This window comes from Manis javanica, chromosome 13 (genome assembly GCF_040802235.1).
Source record: "Manis javanica isolate MJ-LG chromosome 13, MJ_LKY, whole genome shotgun sequence".
Lineage (NCBI taxonomy): Eukaryota > Metazoa > Chordata > Mammalia > Pholidota > Manidae > Manis > Manis javanica.
Window position 1 is genome coordinate 73737646 of NC_133168.1, and position 24927 is coordinate 73762572.

Below are 24927 nucleotides of genomic sequence, written 5' to 3' on the forward strand. Positions count from 1 at the left end.
AAGTGGTTAATTTGGCTGTTGAAAGAAATGATAACCGGTTTGTGGAGAACAGGAATGAATTTGTAAAGACCTGCCTGGCATTATGGGAGGGTGTACCAGTTGCCATCTTTTCACAAGGTTGAATGGATACCACTGCTGGGAAGATTTTAATGAGAACAGAAACATCAAAGCTTGATAGGGCTTCCCTTGGCCTTTCAGCTGTATTGTTGCAACTGATAACTTGTTTCTAGGACACTTTTGCAAACAATGCAAAAGCATTCTTTCTGACAATTTTATCTCCAGATACTCCTTATTTCTCATTAATAGCAGTTTGTCCTCTGTCCCCAATCCTTGCCTACTGCTCTTCTCTGGTGACACTTCTCTTGGGAGTTCATTGTTCTTGTGGTTATAATTAACACATTACAATCCTGGGTAATGGCATTACCTTTCACCTGGACCTACCACCAGGGGAGTCGTGCCAAGGAGGTGTTGAGCAAACTCCAGCTGTGGTAAGTCCACTTTGTTGACTCATTGCTCCCTTCATACCAACAATGGAGTTTGCTTCCTGGGACGTTGGTGAATTCTGCCTTCTGGCTAAAACCTGGCCTGGGCTCCTGCAACACTTATTTGTGAAGCTTAGCCACGAAGTGTTGCAAGGCCCCTTCAAGAGAAACTGGCTCAGTAGTGCTGCTTTAATAGATGCCCGTGTTCGTACTTGGAGACTGGTGGCTACTCACCCTCTCCTCGCCAGCCCAAGTAGCATACAGTCCTAGACCGAGAAGTGATTTATAAAGTGCTTCTCTTCCTCTTCTCTTGCCTGCTCTTTCTGAGTAGATACTGATGAGTGACTATAATGAGAACTCTCCTGAGGAGAGCTGCTGGGTAGCCATCCAACAAAAGAAAACAGTGATCTCAACTTTTGCTCCTAGGTGGGTTCTGGCCAGAGCCTCCGTGCAGGAAACAATACATTCCTTGCATCCAGAAGAATATATTAATGGTCACTCATGTACTAGGTACTGGGCATAACGAATATGTTGGTATTCATTTACAACTATGATATGCTAGGAGCTGTGCATAAAGCAGTATAACAAGGTGGTCGTGCAAAGCTTATATAGTCTAGTAAAAGAGACAGGGAACGCGAAATTTTGACATGGTAAGTAGGAAAATAAAGTTAGACTATGCCAAGAGGCACCAAATGGAGGAGACAGGAAGGCTTCCTGGAGGAAGTGGTGTCGAAGTGGAGTGCTGCATGGTAGCTTTGTTAACAGAAGATTACACAGCTCATTGAGATTTTGAATAGAGAAGAAACAAGGCTGGACGAGGATATAAATTTGGTTTAAATGTGACAAATTTGATGTGCTTACAGGAAACGTTAGACAGGGCTTGTCTCCTCTGGAGAAAACTAGAGAGAGATTTCAGAGAAGCTGTGGGAGTGACTGGTATTACCCAGATACTGGTGCAAAGTAAAAGCTGGGAATATATTAAAGGACAAAGTATGCCCAGAGACAGGAGTGGTCAGACATAAAGGGACACGGATAGAATAGAGCATTAAGCCAAGGGACAAGTTCCTTAAATTATCTGGACTCTCAGGTTTCAGGAGAGGGAACACATTCCAGACAGACGAATCTCTGTGCTGCTGAGTTTTTAGGGAGGACGGCTGATTTTATCGCTATTCCAGACCCTATGATCTCTCCCAAGGGAAACAGTTACCAAGCTTTTCCTCCTTTACCACCCCACCGATGGGGCTTGTGCTCTGGCTATCTGGTTCATTTGGACCATCCCAATCTCTGCAAAATGTTAATGTAGGTTCCCAGCGCCTCACGAGTTCAGTCTGCTCCAAAGCTTTTCAGAATTCCCCAAGCTTGGCAATAGTTTTCCCTCTACAACCTCGGGACAAACTTCTCTTGCTCCAGTGTTCTCAACAAGCTGCACTGCCTGCCTAGGAACCCTCTCCTTCCTTGCATCCACGACTGTTAACTCTGACTTCCTGGACATCTAAAATCCTTCACTTCCACCAGGAAGTCAGCCGGGATAAATCAGAAATGCTCTCAGTTCATGTAACAGCACAGCTTACCTAACTCAAGGCGGCTTTGATGTATTTCAGGAAGAGAGGCCCTGGGTGAGTCAAGAAACCACAGATACTAGCTTGAAGCCAGTTCATGTGGCCCCTAGTAAAACAGGTTAAGTGAAAGCAAACAACCAGCTAGATTCTAGATGGGGAACAAAGGTAGCCCACAGGTACCCTAAAGTTCATTATATGCTTACTAACAAAAAATCACATCTGTTGGTGCCATGACAGTTCTGAGGCTGACCTTATCAGGGCAAAAAGAGGGCATAACCCCTAACCCTCCCTATTTGGAGAAAATCCTACCTATCCTACTGAATATGCCATCCCCTGCTTACAGTTCAGCTGTAAGACTACCCGACTAGAACCTCACTGTGCTGCTCAATCTCACGCATGCCTGCACTCCTTTCTTGAGTGTGTACTTTTGCCTTAATAAACTCCTGTCTGCTTGCACCTGCTCAGACTGCTCATGAATTCTTTCTTGATCAGAGCCAAGAACCCTCTTCTGGTTGAGGTCACACCTCGCTGACATCGCCGGCAGGGAGACATCCCTGGACGGGACTGCCCAACAACAGCTTGAGCAATAAGATTGCTCTCACATACTTGGAAGATCAGAGGTTGAAAGGAGTCTATATTTGACCTCAAAGGCCATAATTCTTTACATCTCTGCCCTGCCATGTTGACCTGGCAACCATGCAGGTCCCCCTCATACTCAAAAGGTGGGTGCAGCGGTTCCAGGCCTCACGTCCTGACACCGCAAAGGGAGGAAGGATTCATCTTCTTTGTTTCTTAGACGTGAGACTTGTCTTTCCTGAGACCCATCCAGCAAGCATTGTTTCACATTTTTGTGGCCCAGACTAGGTCACATGTCCATTCTGAAACCACTGGCCATGGCTAAGACTATTCGGAGTAAAATGGATGTTGGGAATCAATCAGTCTAAGTGGATTCATGGAAGGAGGTGAAAAGTATCAAGTCTATTCCAAATAGCCATGAAACATCTCCTCTCCTTTCAGATGGTCCAAACTGCCAATTGGCGGAAATTCTTCTCGCTGGACATACTAAGGTACTCGGTACTCGGCCTTCCTCACACATTCCCTGAGCTGAGCTCCCGGGATTGGCGAGGCAGGCGGGGGGACCCCACAGCAGGGCGCGGAGCCCTCCCTTGGACTTGCAGCAGAACTCTGTTAACTTAATGAATGGCTCCTGGGGCCCAGGCACACCCAGGGGATCTGTGGAGGCCACGAGGGCAAACGCGCACGCCACGAGCGCCCAGTGCCGGGATTCGCCCGACATTTCACCACTGGGATTCGAGTTCTGGGCTGCAGGCGGGATACTGTCACCCCCACTTTTCATTGATCCCCAAAACACTAATTTCAAAAACCCATTTCCCCGCACCCCAAAATAAAAACGTCAACACGGGAACTACAACCCCGGGATGTTGAGGCAGGGTGTGAGGTGGCGGCAGGATGAGAGGGCTGCAGTCCGAGGTCTCGCCCTGACCGTGGCTTCCGTTCACCGGTCCCTCCGCACTCGCCTCCGCGCCTGCGCACCGGCACCCGCGGAGGTGGTGGGCGGGGCTGCCTTCGTCTCCGCCCCCCGTCGCTGCTTGTTAACGGCAACCGGGTCTTTGCTTCACTTGCTCGCGGCGCGGAGCTCAGTACTTTGAGAAGCGGTTGTGCGATAGGATGAATGCAGGCTCGGACCCCGTGGTCATCGTCTCGGCGGCGCGGACCGTCATAGGTGAGTGGCCGGCGGGCTCAGCGAGGGGTCCGAGCCGCGACGACCCCGGGAACCGTAGGACCCTCGGAACCCGGCGCCTCGCCCTTTTCCCGGCCGGGCGGGAAGCCTCGCCCTCCTCCTCACCCGGTGTGGCCCCCTCCGCTCCCCGTGCTCCGATTGGCTTTCCGGGTAGAGCCACCGCGCCCCCGGCTTTCCCATTGGCTGGCGGGGAGAGGCGCTCTCGCGCGAGGCCCCTGACGAGCCCGTTCTGGGCGGAGCCGTCGCAGCACCGCGGCCGCAGGGCGGTTCGGCGGGTGGTGCGAGCTCCGCGCGGGGCGGGAGCTGAGCTGCGCCGGCGGGGGTTAGTGAGGACTGCCCCCGTGGCCGGAGTGCTGCGGAGATTTCGAAGCCCCGGGACGCGTGGAAGCGTCGCCCTGTTGGGAAGCGTGGACAGTGGCTCGGACCTGGGGAGAGTTTGCCGGTGCGGCGGGGGGCAGCTCCCCAGCGCCCAGGGCGCCCGCCTGCAGCCCCGTCTTCACCACCCTCGCGCGCCTCTCTTCCAGGCTCCTTCAATGGTGCCTTATCCACCGTCCCCGTCCACGACCTGGGCTCCACTGTCATCAGAGAGGTCCTGAAGAGGGCCGCTGTGGCGCCCGAAGAGGTGTCGGAGGTCATATTCGGGCACGTTTTGACAGCAGGTAACCTCCTCAGTGGCCCTGGCAGAGGTCAGGCTTATTAGACGTAGCCCATTAGCGCGCCCCTCCCCCCGCGCCCCCGACACACACACACACACACACCCACGCCCAGGATCTTGTGTCCATGCGTTTGCTCGCGGAGTTCCCTGTGGAGTTCTTCCTGTCGCCCCCCGCCCAGCCCTTCAGGTTGCTTCTCTCCGCTGAGCATGCTGCGTCCTTAATGGGCATTTACCGAGTGGACCTAGACCTCCGTCCTCCACCATTTCTCATTCCGTAGAAGCAGGGCCAACCCAACCCGTGGGACAGTGTGCACGCACGGCCCTCCGTATAACCCCAAAGTGTCACACATTCGCTAAACACGGATTGATTTCCCCCCTTGTGCCCTGCACTGCTCCAGGTGCGGAGCCACCGCGCCGACACAGGTAGGGGCCTTGCCTCACGGGGCTCCCTTCTGAGCTGGCAAGGGAGGTCGCACTTCTGCTCCTCCCAGCGAGGGCCTGTCACTCCCCGGGTGGGCACAGGCGAGCCACCAGGGTGCTTCCGATTGCCAACTGGTTTATAGACCAGTGATCACTAACAATTCCTAACGAGCTGTTGATAACGAATTTCATGAGCATGAAATTTCACTCGGCATAAATTCTCCTTATATAATGCTCTCTTACAGCCGTCTTTTGTCATTACCCTGAGACCCGGCCCTTTTTTCTGTGGATTTTCTTCCTAGTTTTGTGGTTCTTCTTCCTGATTCTCCTTGTCTTACTGTCCTTCTCGGGACTCTCCAAGGCTTTAAAATCTGTGACACCCTCAGACTGGCCACCTTCGGGGCACTCCCTCCTTTTTTCCTTCCCAAACCCGGAACTCATTCACTCACTCACTCACTCACTCGCCAGAGATACTTCACTGCCGGTTCCTCTGCTTTGCCTTGCACGCCTCACCTCTATACTGTCTCCACGTGATCATAGTGCAAATAATAGCGGTGCTTCTTGAGGGCCTTTAAAGCCGTGTGCTTAGTGATATCCTTTCATTACCTCATTTAATCGTCTCAGCGAGTCCTTTGGGGCATACTCTGTTTCACAAATAAGTAAATGAGATTTTGAGAGGTCAAGTTTGAAGTGGAACTAGCCCTTGAACCCACATCTGGCCTACTTAAGCCTGGTTCCCTCCACAATCATGTAGCAAATATTTACAGAGCACCTGCTGTGGAGCAGGCACTTCTGTCAGCTGGGAGAGGTCATGTTCCTATCGGTTAGAAATTTGCATTCTCACAGAGCTCATAGTCTGCCAAATGATAGACTGTTATGTTCAAAACTCACTTATTAACTCTTAAGTACCAGAGGGTGGGGACTATGAATAGATATATAAATTTTTTTAAAGGAGTTATTTATTTAAATGCATATGTAATTTGTTGTAGCTTAAAAAACCAGGAGCCTAAATAACGTTAATGTCTTTTTTATTAACTAGTGTTTTGTGAGTTTAATTCAGAGAATATTTTGATACTGCTTTTTCATAATTTTCCCTGCGTCTATTTTCAGTCTCAAGTTTTTAGCCTTCAGCATAGTCCCAGATTAATAACACTATGATGAGTATAATTTAAAAATTTTTGTCAATGACCCACTTGCTATTTTTTTCCAACAAACTCACCAAGGAAAGGTGCTAGGTATGGGTATATCTGAAATTCGCAGTAGAGTAACCACTGTATAAACATTGATCCATTGATCACAGACACTGGGGAAAGAGAATACTTGAAACGTTCAGCTGCACCCCCTTCTCTGCTACTTTGATTGAATTAGGTTTGTGCTATATTCCCATTCCCTGAAGGAAGTCCCCATAGTTGAATTAGAGAAAGGTATTTGTCAGTTCTGATACAATACATGTCTTGTTGCATGACCAGTTAACCCTGGTATGATGAGAATAAAGCAAGAAAAGAAGTACATCTTATCAGAGGTTTTCTTCTTAAAATAATCCTCTTATATACTCAGGTGTCTTAGGCCATGATCATGGAACCAAAGAACCCTCATTAGAAACATGCATGATGCCCAAGTTCTGCCCTACATTTGTAAGGCTGCATGTGCTCATTCAAGCCCTATCGGAAGCTCAACAAGACAGTTCCTTCTTTGTGGAGAAGAAAGCTTATATCCATGAAATATCTGTAGAATGTATCAGATAATGCATATTCCAGCACTAGACTGACAGGTGTAGAGTGTACACAGGTCTTTTTGCCTCTGGTGGGAACTTGGCTTGTCTGGGAAGTAGCAGGACACCCAGTTGGCAGTCACCTGATTTTGCATGTACTTTGCCCCAAACATTTGATTTTTCTCTTTGAGTGCTGAGAGGCCTCTGTGTTCCTTCTTCCAGGTTGCGGGCAGAATCCTGTTCGACGAGCCAGTGTGGGTGCAGGAATCCCCTACTCTGTTCCAGCATGGAGCTGCCAGATGGTCTGTGGGTCAGGCCTGAAAGCCGTGTGCCTGGCAGCCCAGTCAATAGGGATGGGAGACTCCAGCATTGTGGTCGCAGGAGGCATGGAAAACATGAGCAAGGTAAGGCCTCTGAGGAGCTGGTGCTCTAACATTTCACTGGTAAACTCAGGGCCAGGCCCTTGTGGTGAAAATAGATGCATATCAGCTGAAACCAAACAATAAACAGAAAATGGTTTCAGCCCTGGTTCCTACCCAAATGTTAATCATTCTTCAGATTGGGTGGGAAATCAGCTTGAAGAAAAAGTCTGTCAGCCAGTGTGATTGGAACAGAATACATTTTTTTCTAAAATGTTACTGAAGCATAAAGTACTTCCTGAATTAAACTGATAACATTAGTTGGCTGATATCCTTGGTCTTATATTTCTTTCTCATTGTGAGGAAAAGTCAAAAACACATGTTGCCTTTTACCTTCCAGTACTTGAAGACCCCAGGGGCCAGATATTGTTGGCCTTTCAGAGTTAGGGCATGTGCAGAAGAGGCATGCTGAGGTAGCTCTTCTGCAGAGGTCTGCCCGGTGGGCTTTGTTTCCCTGAGCCCCAGCCTTCAAATGGGCGTAGCAGTGGAAAGGAAAGATTATATCTCCTGCTTCCCATGGGCAATTCAGGGGCTGACCTGGGGATCCCTGAGCAGAGGCCATCGTTGAGGCCCAGGAAGGGTGCATTCAAGGCCGCAAACACCAGAGTCACTCTGATGGGACCACACATACCTATAGTGCTTTACGAGGTGTGCCTATGAGTGTTGTCACCAACAGCTTTTGGAGGAGAGATGGTATCATTCCCAATTTACAGGCAAGGAAACTGAGGCCCAGAGCCTGGATTGAAATTCAGATCTTGTGACTCCAAGTGTTTCCATTCTAGTATACCTGCTGATGAGTTGGTAGGAGTTAAGAGGATTCCTACCCAGCAATCACTCTCCATTGTTAATTAGGGATCCTGATTATGCTGTTGTAGGCATGGCGTCTCCCATTGAAGTTGGGGGCACATTTGTTAGCATCACTTAAGCTCTTAGAGGAGCTCCTCATTGAACAGATAACTAGCTGCCTCTTTGGAAAGGATAAATGAGCTATTTAAGGAAATAGGACACAGAATAGATAGGTTTGATGGAAAAAGAAATGCATAGATAGGAGAGTAATGGGTTCCTAAGAGTCGGCAGGGTGAGTGGTCTGCTGCTATCCAGGGTGTCCAGACCCTGGGCCCTGGGTGAGGAGGATGGGCCAGAACTGAGGAAGGGTCACAGGAAGGAGCAGGTGAAGCGCTGGATAGTTTTCAGTGGGATCTGGAGGAGAGGACTAGTTACAACGAAGCCTTAAAGATGTTTCTGTTTCTTGTTTCCAGGCACCCCACTTGGTTCACTTGAGGACAGGAGTCAGGCTTGGGGAGACTCCGCTAAGTGACAGTATACTCTGTGACGGGCTCACAGATGCATTTCACAGCTATCATATGGGCATCACAGGTGAGCTGCCAGAGCTGCCGTCATATGTAAGTGGGGCTAAAAAAGATCACATGATTATTGGCTTCACAGGTGCCTTCTCCTTCAAGGCAGGGAGTGTATCCTACTAATCATTTTGTACCTCGGGGTTGTTCTCTGGGATGGACTGAACTGAGGAAACATCCCCTCTCTCTTTTGTGACTCCTGGATTATGAGGGAATTTTGAGGTGGGAGGCATCAGTCTCCCATTTTACCATCTGCAGAAAGAAGGGCCCACAAATACTGGTCCTGTGGCAGAGGCAGTATCAGACACATTAGTACCTCTACACCTGACTCTGTTCTTTGTAAATACTCAGATCTTCATTAGTCATCATTTAGAAGGCACCTGTGGTCTAGGTTTACTGGCAAAGCAACTGGAAGATCAAAATAACTCATGTCTCTACTACATATAAATGTAAAGCTTGGGAACAGAGAAGGGACATTTACTTTTAGTGTGAAAGAAACAAACCCTGAGAGGTTAAGCACCTTGCTTAAGTGTGTGTGGCAATCACTGTGGTTCTGTGGGAGCTGTATATCATATCAAAAAGGATGAGGAGGGAAAAGGCAGAGGAAACTGTTTGCAAAAGCAAGGAGGGAGGGAAGGGTTTGGCAATGTGGGGAACGGTTATGTGTTGCCAGCACTCCTACACTATAGGAAATGTTAAAGGAAGTTCTGGAGACTGGAGGGAACTGACACCAGACAGAAACCTGGATCTACAGGAAGGGATGAGGAGTACCACAAATTGTAACTATGCAAGTAAATATAAAAGATTACTTTTAAAAAAAGATGTGGCTGTTTACAGCAAAAGGCATAACACTATTGTAGGGTTTACAACATAGGTAGTTGGAGTAGAACTAAGGATTGGGGAGCATAGAACTATACTGTCCCAAGATTCTTAAATTTTGAAATAGTATTAGCTCTAAGTAGACTATGGTAAGTTAAAGATACATATTGTCATCCCTAGACAATCACTAACGCATGCAAAGAATTATGGCCCCAGCACAGTTCCATCATAATTGCAGCAGACTTTTTCTTAGAGATTGACAAGGTGACTCTAAAGTGTATACTTGGAAATGCAAAGGACCTAGAGTAGTTGAAACAAAACAAAGCAGAAAATAGAAGGACTTACACTGTTGGATTTTCACACTGTAAAGCTGTGGTAACCAAGACAGTGTGGTTTTGGCATAAAGACTGGCAAGTAGACCATTGAAGCAGAATAGAGTTCAGAAATAGGTCTAGACTTACACTGATTTTCAGTGGAGGTATCAGTGTAATGAAATGGGAAAAGGAAAGAAAGCTTTTTCAACTAATGATGTTGCAACAATAGATTACTTGTGGAAAAGATGACCCTAAACTACCTTACACTGTATACCAGTATTAACTTGAGATTAATCATGGCCTAAAAACAAAAGCTAAAGCTATAAAGCTTCTAGAAGTCAACATAAGAGAATAGCTTCTAAAACTGGGGATAAGTAAAGACAAGACTCAGAAGACAATAACCTGAAAGATTTAATAAATTAAATTTCTGCCCATCTTCAAAGGCACTGTTAAAATGAATAAGCAAGCTACAAATTGGGAGCAAATATTCACAATATATATATTTGACAAAGGACTTGTCTCTAGAATATAAAAAGGACTATAACAACAATAAAAAGATTAAAAACCCAATCAAAAAATGACATTTCATAAAGAAAGATACATGGATGGCTAATATAATAAACCCATGAGAAGGTGCTCACCATTACTTATTAGGGAAATGCAAGTGAAAACCACAATAAGATGCCACCCAACACCTGCTAGAATGATTAAAATTAAAATGACTGACACCACCAAAGGATGTGGAACACCTAGAACTCTCATACACTGCAGTCATGAATATAGAATGGTACAACTATTTTGGAAAAAGATTTGTCAGTTTCTTTACCCAAGAGAAATGACAGCATTGATCAGTAAAAGCTTTGTGCAGCATGTTCATAGCAGCTTTATTCACAATAGCCAAAACCTGGAAACAATTCAAGTGTCCATCAACAGGAGAATGTGTAACAAATAGTTGTATAGTCATACCATGGAATATTACTCAGCAATAAAAAGGAACAAGGATAAACTCAACAACATGGATGAATATGACAAACATAATGTTGAGCAAAAGATTTGTACTTTTCTACTCATTATAAATGTGTGATGGAAATGTTATATATATGGGATATATGGCTGCATGCATTTACCAAAACTTACTGAATTTTAATCTTAAGGTTTTTGTATTATGCTCTGTGTAAATTTTACTAAAAAAAGAAAAGAACTGTAAACAAATACTGAGTTCTAGTTATTAGGTTTAGTTTTCCCAGAGGTTAGAGGCTAACAGATTTTAAAATTACCTTCTTTATATTCTAGGTTTGGGCAAATGAGTAGATACATTGAAGACAGTGGGAACCAGGCTTCTTGCTACTATAGAAGGGACTTTCAAGTATGGAAAGGGAGAAGAATGTAGTTGGTGTTAGATTGCATTCAGACATATCAGTGGGAACTCAAGGGATCACCATGAGTGTGTATATATGGTCATTTGTAAATTGTATATGTATATATAAGTTGCTAATGAATAGGCACATAAACAGCGACATGCTAGTAACAATAAGAGGTCCTGCCACCCAGATCTTAGGTTTCTAAATGCTTTTCTCCATCGAAAAGAACTAGGACTCTTTTGAGAAATATCTTATTCCAGGGTTAGGAGAAAAGTGCAAAAAAAAATAAGGAAGGGCATAGAGCACATGGGAAAATGTCAAAAGGACACAGGAGCCAGTTTAGAGGACTCCACTGCCCAAATCTTGAACATTTAGAGCTCAAAATAAATAATGTTATAATGGGTTATAACTTACTAAACAAAGTTAAAATATATGAATACATACTGATGTAAATAAATGGAGAAGGAAATGCTCTTTATAATAGGATGCTATTTAATACATATAGAAGAAATGTTGGAGTAAGAAAATCATGAAGGAATGCTGAAATTAATGGGTAGAATTTGTTGAGAAAGATACTTTCATAATCTCAAAATAACTTCCCATAAATTTCTGATTAATTATAAATGGAAAAATAGTAATATTACAGTGTGGAAACATGGTAGATACCACTTTAACCAAATGATCTGATCTAACATCACCTTCGCTAAACTGCTATCATGTGTATCCTGGTAAGATTTCCCAAGAAGATCATATCATTCAGTGGCATACCTGCTTTTCCACATAATCTAGTCTAATCTTGAGGAGACATCAAACCAACCAAGCTGGAGACATTGACAAAAGAACTGGCCCCCCTATTCCACAATATCAAGGTCAAGAAACACAAACATGGCCTGAGGAACTGTTCCAAGTAAAATGAAACTACAGAGGTTGACAGTGAAGTGCACTGCTTGATCCTGGGTTGGATCCTGGGCTGACCGATGATCTGGCTACACAGGACATCACTAGGGGAAATGTGGATAATATGCGCCAAAAATTAGATGATAGAATTGTACCAATGTTAAATTTCCTAATTTTGATAACTGGTTACATGAGAAAGTTGCTTTGTTAGGAGAGATACACACACATTAAAATAGAGAGAGAAGGAGACATGCTATCTATAGTTTTTCAAATGGTTCAGAGAGAGAATGATAAAGCAAATGGAGCAAAGACTAAAACGTTGGTGAAATCTGCAGAAAGGAAATTTCTGAAAGTTTAAAATGATAAAGGAAAAGAGAGAAGGAAGCAAAGAAAGAAAATAGCTTCTGAAGAGTCACTGCGCATTTCCAAATTCATTGCCTGTGGGAGGCAAGATTGCCACAGGGTGCGTTGTAGCCCACCAGAGAGCCTGCTGGTGGGCGTTCAGTGCTGGTGTGAATGTAAAAACTTGAGCTATCAAAAGCCAGGTCCTGAAAATGTTTGGGTTTTGCCTTACGTTTTTTTTTTTCTTGCACAGCTGAAAACGTAGCCAAAAAATGGCAAGTGAGTAGAGAAGATCAGGACAAGTTTGCACTTCTGTCCCAGAATAGGACGGAGAGCGCACAGAAAGCTGGCCATTTTGACAAAGAGATTGTACCAGTTTTTCTATCTTCTAGAAAAGGTGGGTATATAAATCATAAAGTTTAAACATCAACGTGGCTGTTTTTAGATAAGCATAGTATCCAAAAATAACGTTGGTAAGTTGTCTGAGGTTTCTCTTAGATTGAAAAGGACACGTAGGTCCTGGCTACTTCTGAACATGGTAGTAGAGTAGGGTGGGGGAACTTTGCATGTGGTGAGGAAATGGGAAGCTGTGCCACCATTCAGACCCTCCTGGCCCCAATGTCCACATACTGTGTAGATACAGCAGGTTTCATGAGAAACTGGGTATTGGCTCATGGTTGTCAGGCAGCAGTTGACCTTTCACCCCTTCAGGCCAGTCTCCTCCAAAGTGAACATCCATTACTTGCTGCTTCTGTGTGCATTTCATATTTCTTGAGCGTGGATCTTTTCGGGTCTCTTTGTTATGGTGATGGAATGCTCCGGTCAAGTGCTGTTACTGATAACTGACCTCTCATTTGTTCAGCCCTTTCAGTTGGCTTTGACACTCCCTGACCCAGACAGCTGTAACCAGCCAAGTCTTGTGCCCCCAACATAGCAACATTTTGCACAAGAATTGCCTCAGAAAGGGCAATGGATATGGAAAACACAAGGCTCATTACGTTTTAACACACAATCATTTTTATTAGTATGTACTTTCCTATTGGAATGAGTTTCATTAAACCTTTCTCCCAAGTATGTATCCTCACGTTCCTGTCTGAGGGATTCACCATTCCCAGCACACTGCTGCCATCTCTACTAATCTTGGGTTAATTTTTTTCTTTTCAGGTCTTACTGAAGTTAAGACAGATGAATTTCCTCGCCATGGGAGCAACATAGAAGACATGTCTAAGCTAAAGCCTTACTTTCTTACAGATGGAACAGGAACAGTCACCCCTGCTAATGCTTCAGGTCAGTTTCTGGAGGGCAGCTGGGGCACTACCACCTTCTGCTAGGTCTGCCCGGTTACTTCTTTTTCATTATAGTTATTCTACAGCCTTGTTTTAGTTGCTTTAGGGAAAAGTGTAACTATTATTTGATCTTTGACTTTATCTATATGTACTGAAAGAATGGATTTGGTTTCCCAACAACCTAATTTGACATACAGATGAAAAAGCAAATTAGGGAACCCCCAAGATTATATACCACCTTTGTACTTTTCCAAAACCAGAAATTCTCAGTACCTCCTGTGAGGCCTGGGCTGTTTCTTCCATTTTTCATTAATCAACCCCCACCCCACCCCCACAGATATTTCTCTCTTGAATGTTCTGTGGTCCATTGTGTCTTATTACCAAACTTAACCTCTTCAAATTATACTGTAGAATGTGAATTATGGCAAATGACTTTGCCAAGATGGGTTAACAATAATTTAACTCGTGTCTTCAGGCGCTAGAGGAGGTAGACACAGCATATAGTTGAGGTTAACAAGTATTATTTGAAATCAAGACATTCATATTTTATAGGAATAAACGATGGTGCTGCAGCTGTGATTCTTATGAAAAAGTCAGAAGCTGGTCGGCGTGGGCTGACACCTTTAGCAAAGATAGTTTCGTGGTCACAAGTTGGTGTGGAGCCCTCCATCATGGGCACAGGACCGATCCCCGCCATCAAGCAAGCTGTGAGTTTATGCGTGCCTGTCCACTGCTGTTGATAAAACCTCTTTTGAACCAGACCAGTAACCTGTAAACCTGTATTAACTTCTGCTGTCTTTAAGCCTCGTAGGTTCTTTCCAATCCAAAATGCTGAGTTGAGGATGACTGATTCTTGCTTAATCCTATCAGGTTTCATTTGCTTCGTTTCTTTAAAGTCTTCCCATTAGCCTTACATAACCTTAGCTCTCTCTAGTCTACTTGAATACAGAGCAGCCATGAACATTTGGATCATATGCCCTTTGGATTCTGCTCTACCACTTCATCTATACCTAGCTGTTACCAGTTTAAAATTTCCAAGGCATTACCCTAATCTTTTAGAATTGGTGTCACCAAGGCAAAATGATTTATCACTAGGCTAATGGCAGAAGCCAAAGTGGCAGTTTCTAGAGACCCATGTCAGAGTACATTCTGCTTCTGTATCTACAATGAATAAGGGTTCCACTGAATTTTTAGACCTCTGTCCCATTAATCTTTTCTTTAGGTTGCAAAAGCAGGTTGGTCTCTGGAGGACGTTGACATATTTGAAATCAACGAAGCCTTTGCAGTCCTCTCTGCTGTAATAGCTAAAGAACTTGGATTAAACCCTGAGAAGGTAAATATGAGCAAAATAAATCCTGTATGGAGCTTGCAAATGAAGTCACGGTGAAAGGACATATCATCCCCAAGTATCGGCCATGTAGCAATGGGTGGACACGGGTAAATTCTTGCTCGGCCTTGGGAGTTCATGTATTTTGTTGCTTCCCAAAGCAAAGAACCTTGTTATATTTCTTCTTACTTAAACAAGACATTTAATATCTGCCAAACTGACATGGAGCATGGGAGGCAGTCAGGATGGATCTTTCAAGGGTCTAAGCCAGTTCATTTTGACCCTATGTCCAGAATAAATGGTGTAAATCTTCTTTCCCTTAGGTCAACATTCAAGGAGGAGCTATAGCCTTGGGCCACCCTATTGGAGCATCTGGCTGCCGAATTCTCGTTACCCTGTTACACGCCATGGAGCGAAAGGGCGGACAGCGCGGTGTTGCTGCCCTATGTATTGGGGGTGGGATGGGAATAGCAATGTGTGTTCAGAGAGGATGAAATGCTTAACAATTAATCATGCCTATACTAAGTATGAACCTCATCTCTTTAATAAACTACTAAGTTATAATACATGATTATCAGAGGACCAAGTGAGGACGGAAACCATGTCCTATTTTCTAAGAACTCAAGGCTCAACAGCTTGTATTTTAATGAGTAATACTCAAGGTACAAGATGATTACATCTTAACAATTTATAAATAAATCAGATCAGTCACCAAGGGCTCCCGAGTGAACAGCATTTTCATAACCCCCGTGTTTATCATCTTTGTTTTCTGGGTGTAACTTAATAAGATCATCAATTCGAAGAATGGTAATTGCAGCTTCTGTTGCAAATTTCAAACTCTTAACTTTAACTATGGTGGGTTCAAACACCCCTGCTTGCTTGTTGTCTCGAGGCTTACCATTGACCAAATCAAGGCCAATCCTGTAATAAAGGGAAAAAAACGATTAATTGGCTTCTTCCACAACACACACCCACTCCATCCCTGTACAGGTTGATTAGGTGGCTCACTGACCCAGCTATTCCACTCCAATGTTACTCTTGGGAAATGTTGGAATCTTAGGGTAGGTCCCTTTGGTAAAACTAAAGTAGTTGACTACGAATAACAAATTCAGCTCTGAAAGAGTTGTATAAAGTAATAAATTATTTCAAATATCATTTAATAGCTTATACAACAGAGGTTGTTTAAAAATGGATACAGGTCATCCAAAAAGAATCTCCCCTCAACCTCTGTGGGACACTACTATAGGTAAAGGGACTACCCAGCAGGGAGAGTTGGACATCAAATTTGCACACCGATGCTCATAGAATCACTAGTCATCCTTCATGAATATAAAAACTAAATTACCATATATAATACACAGGAGACAACAGCAGACAGGGAACCTGCATGCTTACCATTTTAGGTTTTTGCGTTCTGGGTTAACCTGAGCCTCATTATGAAAAGCTCTTAACTTTGCAACCAGATCAGTAGAGTCTTGGGCAGCATTAACAGCCAGTGTATTAGGAATGACAAGAAGAGATCTTGCAAACTCTGCAATGGCAAGCTGTTCCCGAGACCCCTAAGAGGACAGACAATGAGATGACTTCAGAGAACCCACCAGAGCAATTAGGTCTCAGAGGTACATTAACAAATTGCCCACAGTTACATTATATCCCACAGCCTTCCAGAAAAGAAAAAATGGGTTTCTAGGTATTCTTACCATGCTGGTCGCATAGTTTTCAAGGTATATGGAGAGGGCAGCTTCTACAGCACCCCCACCTGGAACCACAGATTTTGACTCCAAAACTCTCTTCACCACACAAAGAGCATCATGTAAAGAACGCTCCATTTCATCACACATGAAATCATTTGCCCCACGTAAGATAACTGATGCAGATGTACGAGCCTTAGTGCTTTAAAAATAAAGCAAAATTCTTAAATTAGTACTTTTGTTAAGTCTACATAGAAATCAATGTAAGTGCCACATTTAGACATGAAAGCAATGTCTAGACCATGTAGAAGAGATGAAAAAGTCACTTCATCTCAATTTACAATGGCCCAAGGCTACTTTATCCCATGCGTATAACTGCTCGTATTACTGAAAGACAACGGCAGCAAATGAATGGGAGGATATCTAATAAAATCTGTATAGCTTTGTAATTTATAAAGTAGCTCTTACTTTTTGATCAAGATCAGTTCATCATCACAAATTCTCTCCTGTACCACCTCTTCTGCTTGTCCCAACATTGAAGCTTCGAAAGTTTCTTCGCCTTCCAAATTGGCCAGGGTTGACAAAATAGTCGCTATAAGACAATTACAAAAGCATCTAAACATTGTCCTCCCATGAGTATTTTCATGTCTTACATTCAGAACATATATAGTAAAATGACATATAAATGCAAGGTAAGGTTTATAATTAGGCTCAGTCAGGCAACAGCCCTTTTACCTTAAGATGGAACTATGTCATTTTGAGGTGAAGAGATTTCAACAAGTGAAAGACCCTATCCAGTTACATGAAAAACAGTTCTTCAAATACATTGTAGCACAAAGCATTAAGGGACTATAAAGCAGAAACTTGTTTTTCAAGCTGCTTAGTGTCAACATTCCAATATGGAGACAGATGGTCACCTATGTAAACATGGAGTATGCTATCTAAGAGCTGGCAGAAGACATACCTCCAGAAGCTTTAGCAATGCGTTTAAGGTCCCTTTTTAAAACTCTTCTAACTGCCATGGCACCAGTCTCCACAAAATACTTCAGACACATATCATCAATTCCACCAGTGGTTAGAACAACATTGGCACCAGCTGCCAGGATCTTCTGGATTCGCTCCTTTGTGATATCCGATTCTCTGAAGTATTTGAGTAACACAAGTTATCTTGTGTTATTTAACACAGCTCTAACCTCCACTATTTTCCACAAAGTAGCAGATTATATTTATTAACCAGTTTACCTTCCTTAACCAGAATTTAAATTAGTCCAACTTACAGAAAAGTTCAAGGAATTAAAAATTACCACTTAGTTTTCCGTACCCCAATTCAAGTTCCTAACCAAGAACCCATGGAGAGAGCGCCCCTGCCTTCAAGGATCTGGCAGGGTGACAGCCTGAACCACACTGCTGGCCAAGTGCTACTCCAACAGAATGCAGAGATTACAAAGCATTAATCCAGCCTATCGGGTGGAACAAGGGAAGACGAAGGCCTGGAGTCAAGAGGGGGTCCACAGAGTTGAAACTGCAGGCAGGAGCAGAAAATAAGAACCTTACAGGGATGTTAGAAAGTCTGGTCTGATATGTGTAGTATTTTTCAGTAGGTAATGTCATCCAATCTTTTCAAAAAGATCCCCCAATGTCAATATGGAAACCACACAGGAAAGATGAAGGACTGAAGGCAAGGAGGTTGTCAAAAGGAGATACAGGCAGGTATCTGATGGGAACACAGTTGGGACAAAGAAGTCACAGGTTATGGCTGGGTAAGTGGGAGGTTCCGCCACTGACTCTTGGGGTAACACAGATACTAACAGGTTGGGGGCAGGAGGAGAAAGCAGAGGTTAGTTTTTGACAAAATGAGTTTGAAGCCCCTGTGTTATTCAGGAGAGCTTCAGTGAGGCAATCATAGCATGGAAGCCTACAGAGAAACAAACATGAATCTGAAAAATAGTGTAATACAAGTGAAGCTATTTTACTTCTTCAAAGAATACCCGAAATCATTCAAGGACTTTTTAAAGTGAAGTGCTTAAAGATGTACCTCAAAATGAACTTCTCTATGTACTTAACAAGTACACTGTCCCAAACGTCACAATAGGACAGGGGCTACAGAGTAAGGGCATCATTCAATCTCTTAACTTTAGAGCTCACAATCTAAGTTCTAAAAATACGAAGTCAGAAACTGTGGTAAGTGCCAGCAAGATGAAGTACAGGAAGTCTTGGTAGAGTATAATTTGAGGGAGAAAGAATAGTTTCTCTGAGAGGGTGACCACCTGAAAAATAGAAATTTAACCAGTCAAAACAAGTAGGCAGGTTATGTTAGAGGTAGAAGAAAGAACATTACTACAGAAGACTTCTAGTTGTGGCTGGACCACAGTAAAAAGAGTATTTAAGGAATTAAAAAATTATCTCTGTGTGATGAGTCTCCAAAAGGCCCTGGCCTGGTAGTGGTGAGGTTAACTCGGCTGCTGCATGGTAAACAGCCTAGAAGGGGACAAGAGGGAAGCCGGTGTGACCAGCTTGGGTGCCTCTGCAAAAGACTGGGCTAGAGAATGGAAATGGAAAGTAGTTGAATTTGAGATTTAATTATAGAAACCAAGTGGTCTTTGGTGATAGATTGAAAAAGAAAAGGCTACTAGGTAAAAAGAGGAATTAAGGATATTCCTAGTTTTCTGCCTGAGGAGCAGCCATCACTAAAATTGCCAACAGACTTGGGGGTATCATTACAAGTTCGGTTTTAGACATATTCACCTTGGGATGCTTCAGAAGCATTCTATCAAATATGTGTTTGGAGCTCAGAGAACTAGATTTGGGAATCTTCGGCACTGAGAGTATCTCAAGTCCCAGGAATGATGAGTTCTTCTGGGGAGAGCAGAGTGAGATAGTGACCACCTAGGCTTAGGAACCCAGACAAGGTGGTATCCCAAAGCGTTTAGGCAAAGGCTTGACAAGGGTCAGGTGATGGTTGAAAGTGCCTAGTGAATTTCACACTAGCTTAGGTCACTAGGTGCCCTTAGCAAGCACTCCTCCACTGGAGAACAGAGTTGAAAAGGAGACAGAAGCACAGCAACAAAAAGTTGTTTAAATCAATATTGAGACATCTGGCTGAAAGATGAGGAAGTATAGGGAGTAACTTAAGCAGGATGTGTGAGCAAGAGGTTTTGACTAAGGGTAAGAGAGCTACAAGTGGAATCTAGAAAGAAATGAGTGAGAATTAGTAGTTGAAGATAAAGCTGAGAAACAATCAATGAAACAAGATTCTAAGGCAGAAAGGCAACAGAATCTGGATTATTACTCTAGAAGAATTGGCCTTTGATAGGGGAAAGGATGCTGTTCTATCAAGAAAAGGAAAGAGTATGTAACTAAAAGATAAGAGTGTTCCTGATTCTTGGCAAATGTTTATTAATTTGGTTCAGTTTTTTTTTTTTAAACTAAACCACTAACCATTAAAAGTCACTTGATTGATATGGGTCAAGTGAATGTAGTCAGTTAAGATCCATAGTAGATGCCAAATTACATCTTCACAACCAGCCCTCTAGCACACGGTCCAGTAACCAAGTATTTGACATACAGGTGTTCAATCAACAATACACTACATGGCTCCTGTGCTGCTTACTTGAGGAAAAGCATGCCTGGACATAGCTATCATCTTTAGCATCAATGCATCAAATCAAAATTCCACAAAAAGGTCATTTACATATAAGATGTATCACCCTAAATCATTACATTTTCTAATTTTCCTGGAAGTTTATGTAAAATAGTTTGACTTTGGTTTAAAATGTTCGTTTCTAAAGTTCTCCAAGACACTCACACTTTAAAAAATCCAGTTGCATAATCACCACACTCAGTTTCCCAGCAACTAGTTGATTACTTGCTTTGTTATCTAGGAGATGTAGCACTCAATTTTTTTTTAGTTTACTATCATCTGCTCTAATGAAGTGTTACATACAAAACACCCCCTTCAAAGGTCAAAAACAACCTCTCCACATACCTCTGTCTAATCTGGTCCAGTTTCTCAGGGTCTGTAATGACTACCTGTACACCAAGCTTCATTTTTGTTTTCTGCAGGCTGAAGTCGAGGCAAGCAATTCTTGCATTGACTATTCTCTTGGGCATGCCTATAATTGAACATAATAGTAAGTTCCTTTACAGTAACTGTAACAATGGTGCATTTCACAAAACACACCTATCCTTAAAGCATAGAGTAGCAGAGATATACCAATGTTATATACAAACACAAAAATTTAGATTTTACGTTCACTCTTAGACAAATTTTTATGGCATGTACTAAAAAAACCATATACTTTAACTTTTGTTTTTCTGAAGTTATATGTGCTTAAGTGACAAAAGACAAATTGCCAATGTGAGGTACAATTTCCTTTTGCCCTAGGCTTCAGTAGGAACGTATGTGCACTTCTTGGATAGTGTCCCCGAAGATGTATAGTATGGAGTCCACAAAACACTCATTTAAACCTTTAGCACTCTTTTATCACCGAATCCTGAGCCTTACCCTGGGATCCCACCACACAGTTGAGTGCATAGCCATTGATGAGCATACTCTCCATCTGACTTCTCCCATGGGCTTTCAGAATATTAACGGAATTGACTGGATAGCGAGGCTGGCCTCTTACATCTGTGTACTTAACTGCAAGTACAGCATCAACTACCATGTTAGCGAAGAAATCACCATTTCTAAGTCAACAGTTAAGGAGAACAAGACAATAAGGACAATGGGTGCACATGAAGACGAAGGGTTAATTCAAAGGTACTTCTTTCTAGCAATCTCATCAAACAAACAAGCATTATTTATTTCATCAAAACGTTAGAGTGCTATTATCACCATCTAATTCAAGCCACCTTTGCACACTCTTCCTACTTACTACCTTCCTCCCAGAAGAGCAGGGAAAGGATCAGGCACTTTCACTACAGCATCTCCCAGCACAACCCAAGTTCAGGCTTTATCGGGCCACCACAAGGATACATTCCGATGATTTTGGAAGACATCGATGTCTTAGCAGCATTAATCAGGCAATCTTTTCCGAGTTCATCTGTGTTAATAATTAGATTTTCACTGATATAACGCACTGCTTCCCTATTTTAAGTGTGGGGGAGAAAACACTTATAAATTCACTACTCAAACTTTTTGGGTTATCAGTGTCAAAGTGTCACAGGCCAACAATTCTCTGTCCAGCCATTTCATATAGGAGGAGGATACAAATAAATCCTCCCTCTTCAGATCATGGCAAATTTTAATCTATCCCACAAGCATAGCCACTAAAATCTATTATTAGGAGAAAATGTGGTAGTCAAATGGGAAAAAAGGACACTGGCCCTACTTCTTACTTCAAGTATCATTACTTAAATGCTAAAATACAACCGTTTCGAAATAGAATTTAGTTATCACAATATTTAAAGAACACAGACTGCTTACCACTATTACATCAAATAATATAAAACATTGAGTGTAAACAGTCTTACTTGCAAGCAAGTCGATAGCCACTAATAACTGACGTAGGATGAATTTTCTGTTTGACTAGTTCATCTGCATTTTTGAGAAGTTCTGCTGCAATAATAACCTGTTGAGAAAACATTCACTGCTCTGATATGAGTTTGACATATGCAATACACCATGTAATAAGCAACACAAAAATGATCAGGCATTATTAACCAGAATGGTGCCAGGGTGAAAAGAATAACTGGTTATCAGAAACCTAGGGAAAAAAGAAGATAACCAGTTTTATATGCAAATGGCCAGAGATAGGAGCAGGACAATGTTCTGGCTACTGAACCACTTCTGCAGTACTGTAAGAGGACCCCACACCCATTACCTTTAAAGATTAAGTGCTCAGCATAAGCTAATGAGAAGTCTTGACTATTCAATGATCTGTAATATTGAGCTTACTTGGTTTATTTTTAAAAAACATCCTTCTAAAGACACTAAAATTGTCTTTTAATTAGAAAAACATCAAAAAATTCTGTTTCTTTTGGGGACATTATAATCATTTTATTTAAAAAATTGTATTGTCATAAGTTAGACAAAAAAACATGCTCATTAATTTAGAAGAGGCACATTCCTTTTTTTGTGGTTTCAAGTTTAATCTAGAAATATAAATAATTTCCCCCAAAACCACTGCCTGTTTCTTTGGAGCAAATTATTTGTTCCTCACCAAGTGCTCTATTACATCACCAAGTAATTCTATTAACATCAGCACACTGGTCTTAAAGAAGTTTATATTCATCAGGTTTACTGACTTTCTCACATGTCAGTTTGATCTCGAGATTGCCTATTAGCATTTAAAACATAAAAACGCCTTGTTTAAAAATTGGTCTACCATTTCTCCCTCCAGATTATAAAGGGAAAGTTTTAGCAATTTCCAAATCTCAAGTCATGAGGTCGGGGAGGAGACAATGCTGTCTTTACAATCTATTAAAAAAAGACAAAAAAACTTTGCGTGATATATTACTACTGTTTTCCAGCTGAGGAAAAAAACTCATGAAGCCTATAAAAACCAGTATTTAAATGTGAGGACTATATTATTTCTTGCTTCTTTTTCATTTAAATTGTACAATCTAGCTTTAACCATCAGCTTCCAAATTTTGTGAATCCCTACCCAAAACACAACTTACATTTTCTCTCTCTTAAGAATTAATTATTTCTGACTCAGAAGCAAATGACTTACTTATGGCTTCCCTTTCTGAAAGTTTAATTTTTGGAAACAATTAGCCTTTAGCCATCTACCAAGTGACTACCTACCACAGAGGTGGTTCCATCTCCCACTTCCTTGTCTTGTAGGTCAGCCAGCTCACAAAGAACTTTAGCTGCAGGATGTTCTACTTCCAGTAACTTCAAGATGGTCGCACCATCATTAGTAATGGTTACATCCTAAGAGATTTCCAGGGAAGAAAAAATTCAACATCACCACTTACACACATGGCATCCTCTAAATTAGCACAACCGCCTTTGATACACATTCACCTTCACTACACTTCCAAAATCAGCATTTTAATTAAAGACAATTTACTTGGCAAGATTTAGGAACTTCCTTCTTTAAAACAACAAACACAAAACTTAAGTGTACTTACACCAATGTCATCTACCAACATTTTATCCAATCCAACTGGACCAAGAGAACTTTTTACAATATTGGCAATAGAAGCTGCAGCCATAACTGTAGATAAAAAAGAAAACAAAATCAGAAAAACCCACTACTCCAAAGGACAATTATTTCAGCCTAAAGAAAGTGACATCCAACAGCCTCTGAGTTTTTCAATCTACAAACCTATCCTAATTAAAAATTAACTACTAAAAGTCTAATATTCGTGTGTGTTGAGGGGACTTTGAGAACTCATCTGTAAAGGGGATGGCCAAGTGTCTTGAAAAGTATCGACTTCATTGTATCATAAAATTTAAAAATGATCTGTTAAAATTTCGTTTTTTCAGATTACAGCCTTTTTTAATTCTATTAAAACTGTCTTCATCTGTGAATCAAAAAATTGAGAATCCAAAGGTTCCAAACTTTACATCAAATCCGTTAAAGACAAAAATTAGTCATATATCAAACAACGGTAAGATCGACAGACATCCATGACTTGAAAGTGTAACCGCTCTCAAAAAAGGCTCAACAGAAACAAATACTTTAAACCGTATTAACTAACGTTCACTGGGATAAACTCATTTTAGGCATTGCTTACGCTAACATGCAACTGTTTGTCCGTTAACTTCATTATAAGACGCTGTCAGCGATAGGTAGGTAAGACGGCTGTGGCCATCGGGGAACCCAGAATCTACTGCAGGTGACAACGGGGTGGGGAGGGGGGGGCAATGGACAAGCCGTGTGAATTGCAGCCATTTGCTCTTCAGTTAAACGAGTAGTCGAAAGTAGTTTTTCCTGGTTAATGGTTCTGAAACGAGGCCCAAAAGCGGACACAGACGTTCCTCTAGGTTAGAATGAGAGAAGGCCCAAGGCGAGTTAAGGCGTGGCCGGCACGTGTCCCTGCGGGGCTGGCTCCACCCCCAGGAACGCTCCCCTGCCCGGGGCCCGAGGTCCACCGCGTCCCTCCGGGGCAGCTCTCCGGCACTCCGCCCTACGGGAAGGGGGCTCTGCCGCCCTGCTCCGCTCCGCGGCGGTGAGACCGGCGGGGCTGGGAACTCCCCCCGGGCACCTTTTCCGGAATAGGGATGGGCGCAAGGACGGTGACCACGGCCCGCCCTGGGTTGGGGGGTGCCGCCGGCCAGACCCAGGCCTCGCTTGCCCTTACCGTTCTGAGAGCGTATCGCCTCCCCAGTGCTGCGGTCCCCGAACACGGACAAAGGCCCCTCCATTTTAGCGACAGGGTACACGTCAAAGTCCACTCACACTCGCGGGCAACCAGCGTCTCAGTCCTTGGCCGCGAGACGGTGTAGAACGTGCCAGAGCAATGCCGCGGGGGCTGCTGGGAACACCGCCCCTCCGCTCGCGGCCAGACCGCGGTGCAGGGCGGGAAAACAAGACAGGGTAGAGAAGGGTGAATGTGCAGGAAGTGATGAGCC

At 43.0% G+C, this 24927-nt stretch overlaps 2 protein-coding genes and 2 non-coding genes across 5 annotated transcripts; 1 reads left to right on the plus strand and 3 right to left on the minus strand.

Moving 5' to 3' along the window:
* Window positions 1–3593: 3593 nt before the first annotated feature.
* ACAT2 (acetyl-CoA acetyltransferase 2) lies at window positions 3594–15291 on the plus strand. The gene is made up of 9 exons (XM_017666023.3): window positions 3594–3785; window positions 4328–4462; window positions 6812–6993; window positions 8268–8385; window positions 12353–12496; window positions 13264–13386; window positions 13938–14092; window positions 14608–14718; window positions 15036–15291. The coding sequence occupies exons 1-9, from the start codon at window positions 3731–3733 to the stop codon at window positions 15204–15206; spliced, it is 1194 nt and encodes a 397-aa protein (XP_017521512.1). The 5' UTR covers window positions 3594–3730; the 3' UTR covers window positions 15207–15291.
* A 42-nt stretch (window positions 15292–15333) lies between these two features.
* TCP1 (t-complex 1) lies at window positions 15334–24859 on the minus strand. 2 transcript variants are annotated; one of them, XM_017666021.3, is made up of 12 exons: window positions 24657–24859; window positions 23481–23566; window positions 23152–23280; window positions 21876–21973; window positions 21379–21489; window positions 20908–21089; window positions 20389–20515; window positions 17368–17543; window positions 16872–16995; window positions 16413–16605; window positions 16108–16271; window positions 15334–15633 (listed from the first exon to the last, which is right to left on the minus strand). In XM_017666021.3, the coding sequence occupies exons 1-12, from the start codon at window positions 24718–24720 to the stop codon at window positions 15417–15419; spliced, it is 1671 nt and encodes a 556-aa protein (XP_017521510.1). In that variant the 5' UTR covers window positions 24721–24859; the 3' UTR covers window positions 15334–15416. The 2 variants fall into 2 exon arrangements, with proteins under 2 accessions (XP_017521510.1, XP_073075955.1); XM_073219854.1 differs by lacking the exon at window positions 24657–24859 and adding an exon at window positions 24090–24108.
* Window positions 16693–16822, minus strand: LOC118974053 (small nucleolar RNA SNORA20). The gene has a single exon (XR_005063639.2). It is a non-coding gene; the product is annotated as a small nucleolar RNA SNORA20 (small nucleolar RNA).
* Window positions 21575–21715, minus strand: LOC118974055 (small nucleolar RNA SNORA29). The gene has a single exon (XR_005063641.1). It is a non-coding gene; the product is annotated as a small nucleolar RNA SNORA29 (small nucleolar RNA).
* Window positions 24860–24927: the final 68 nt, after the last annotated feature.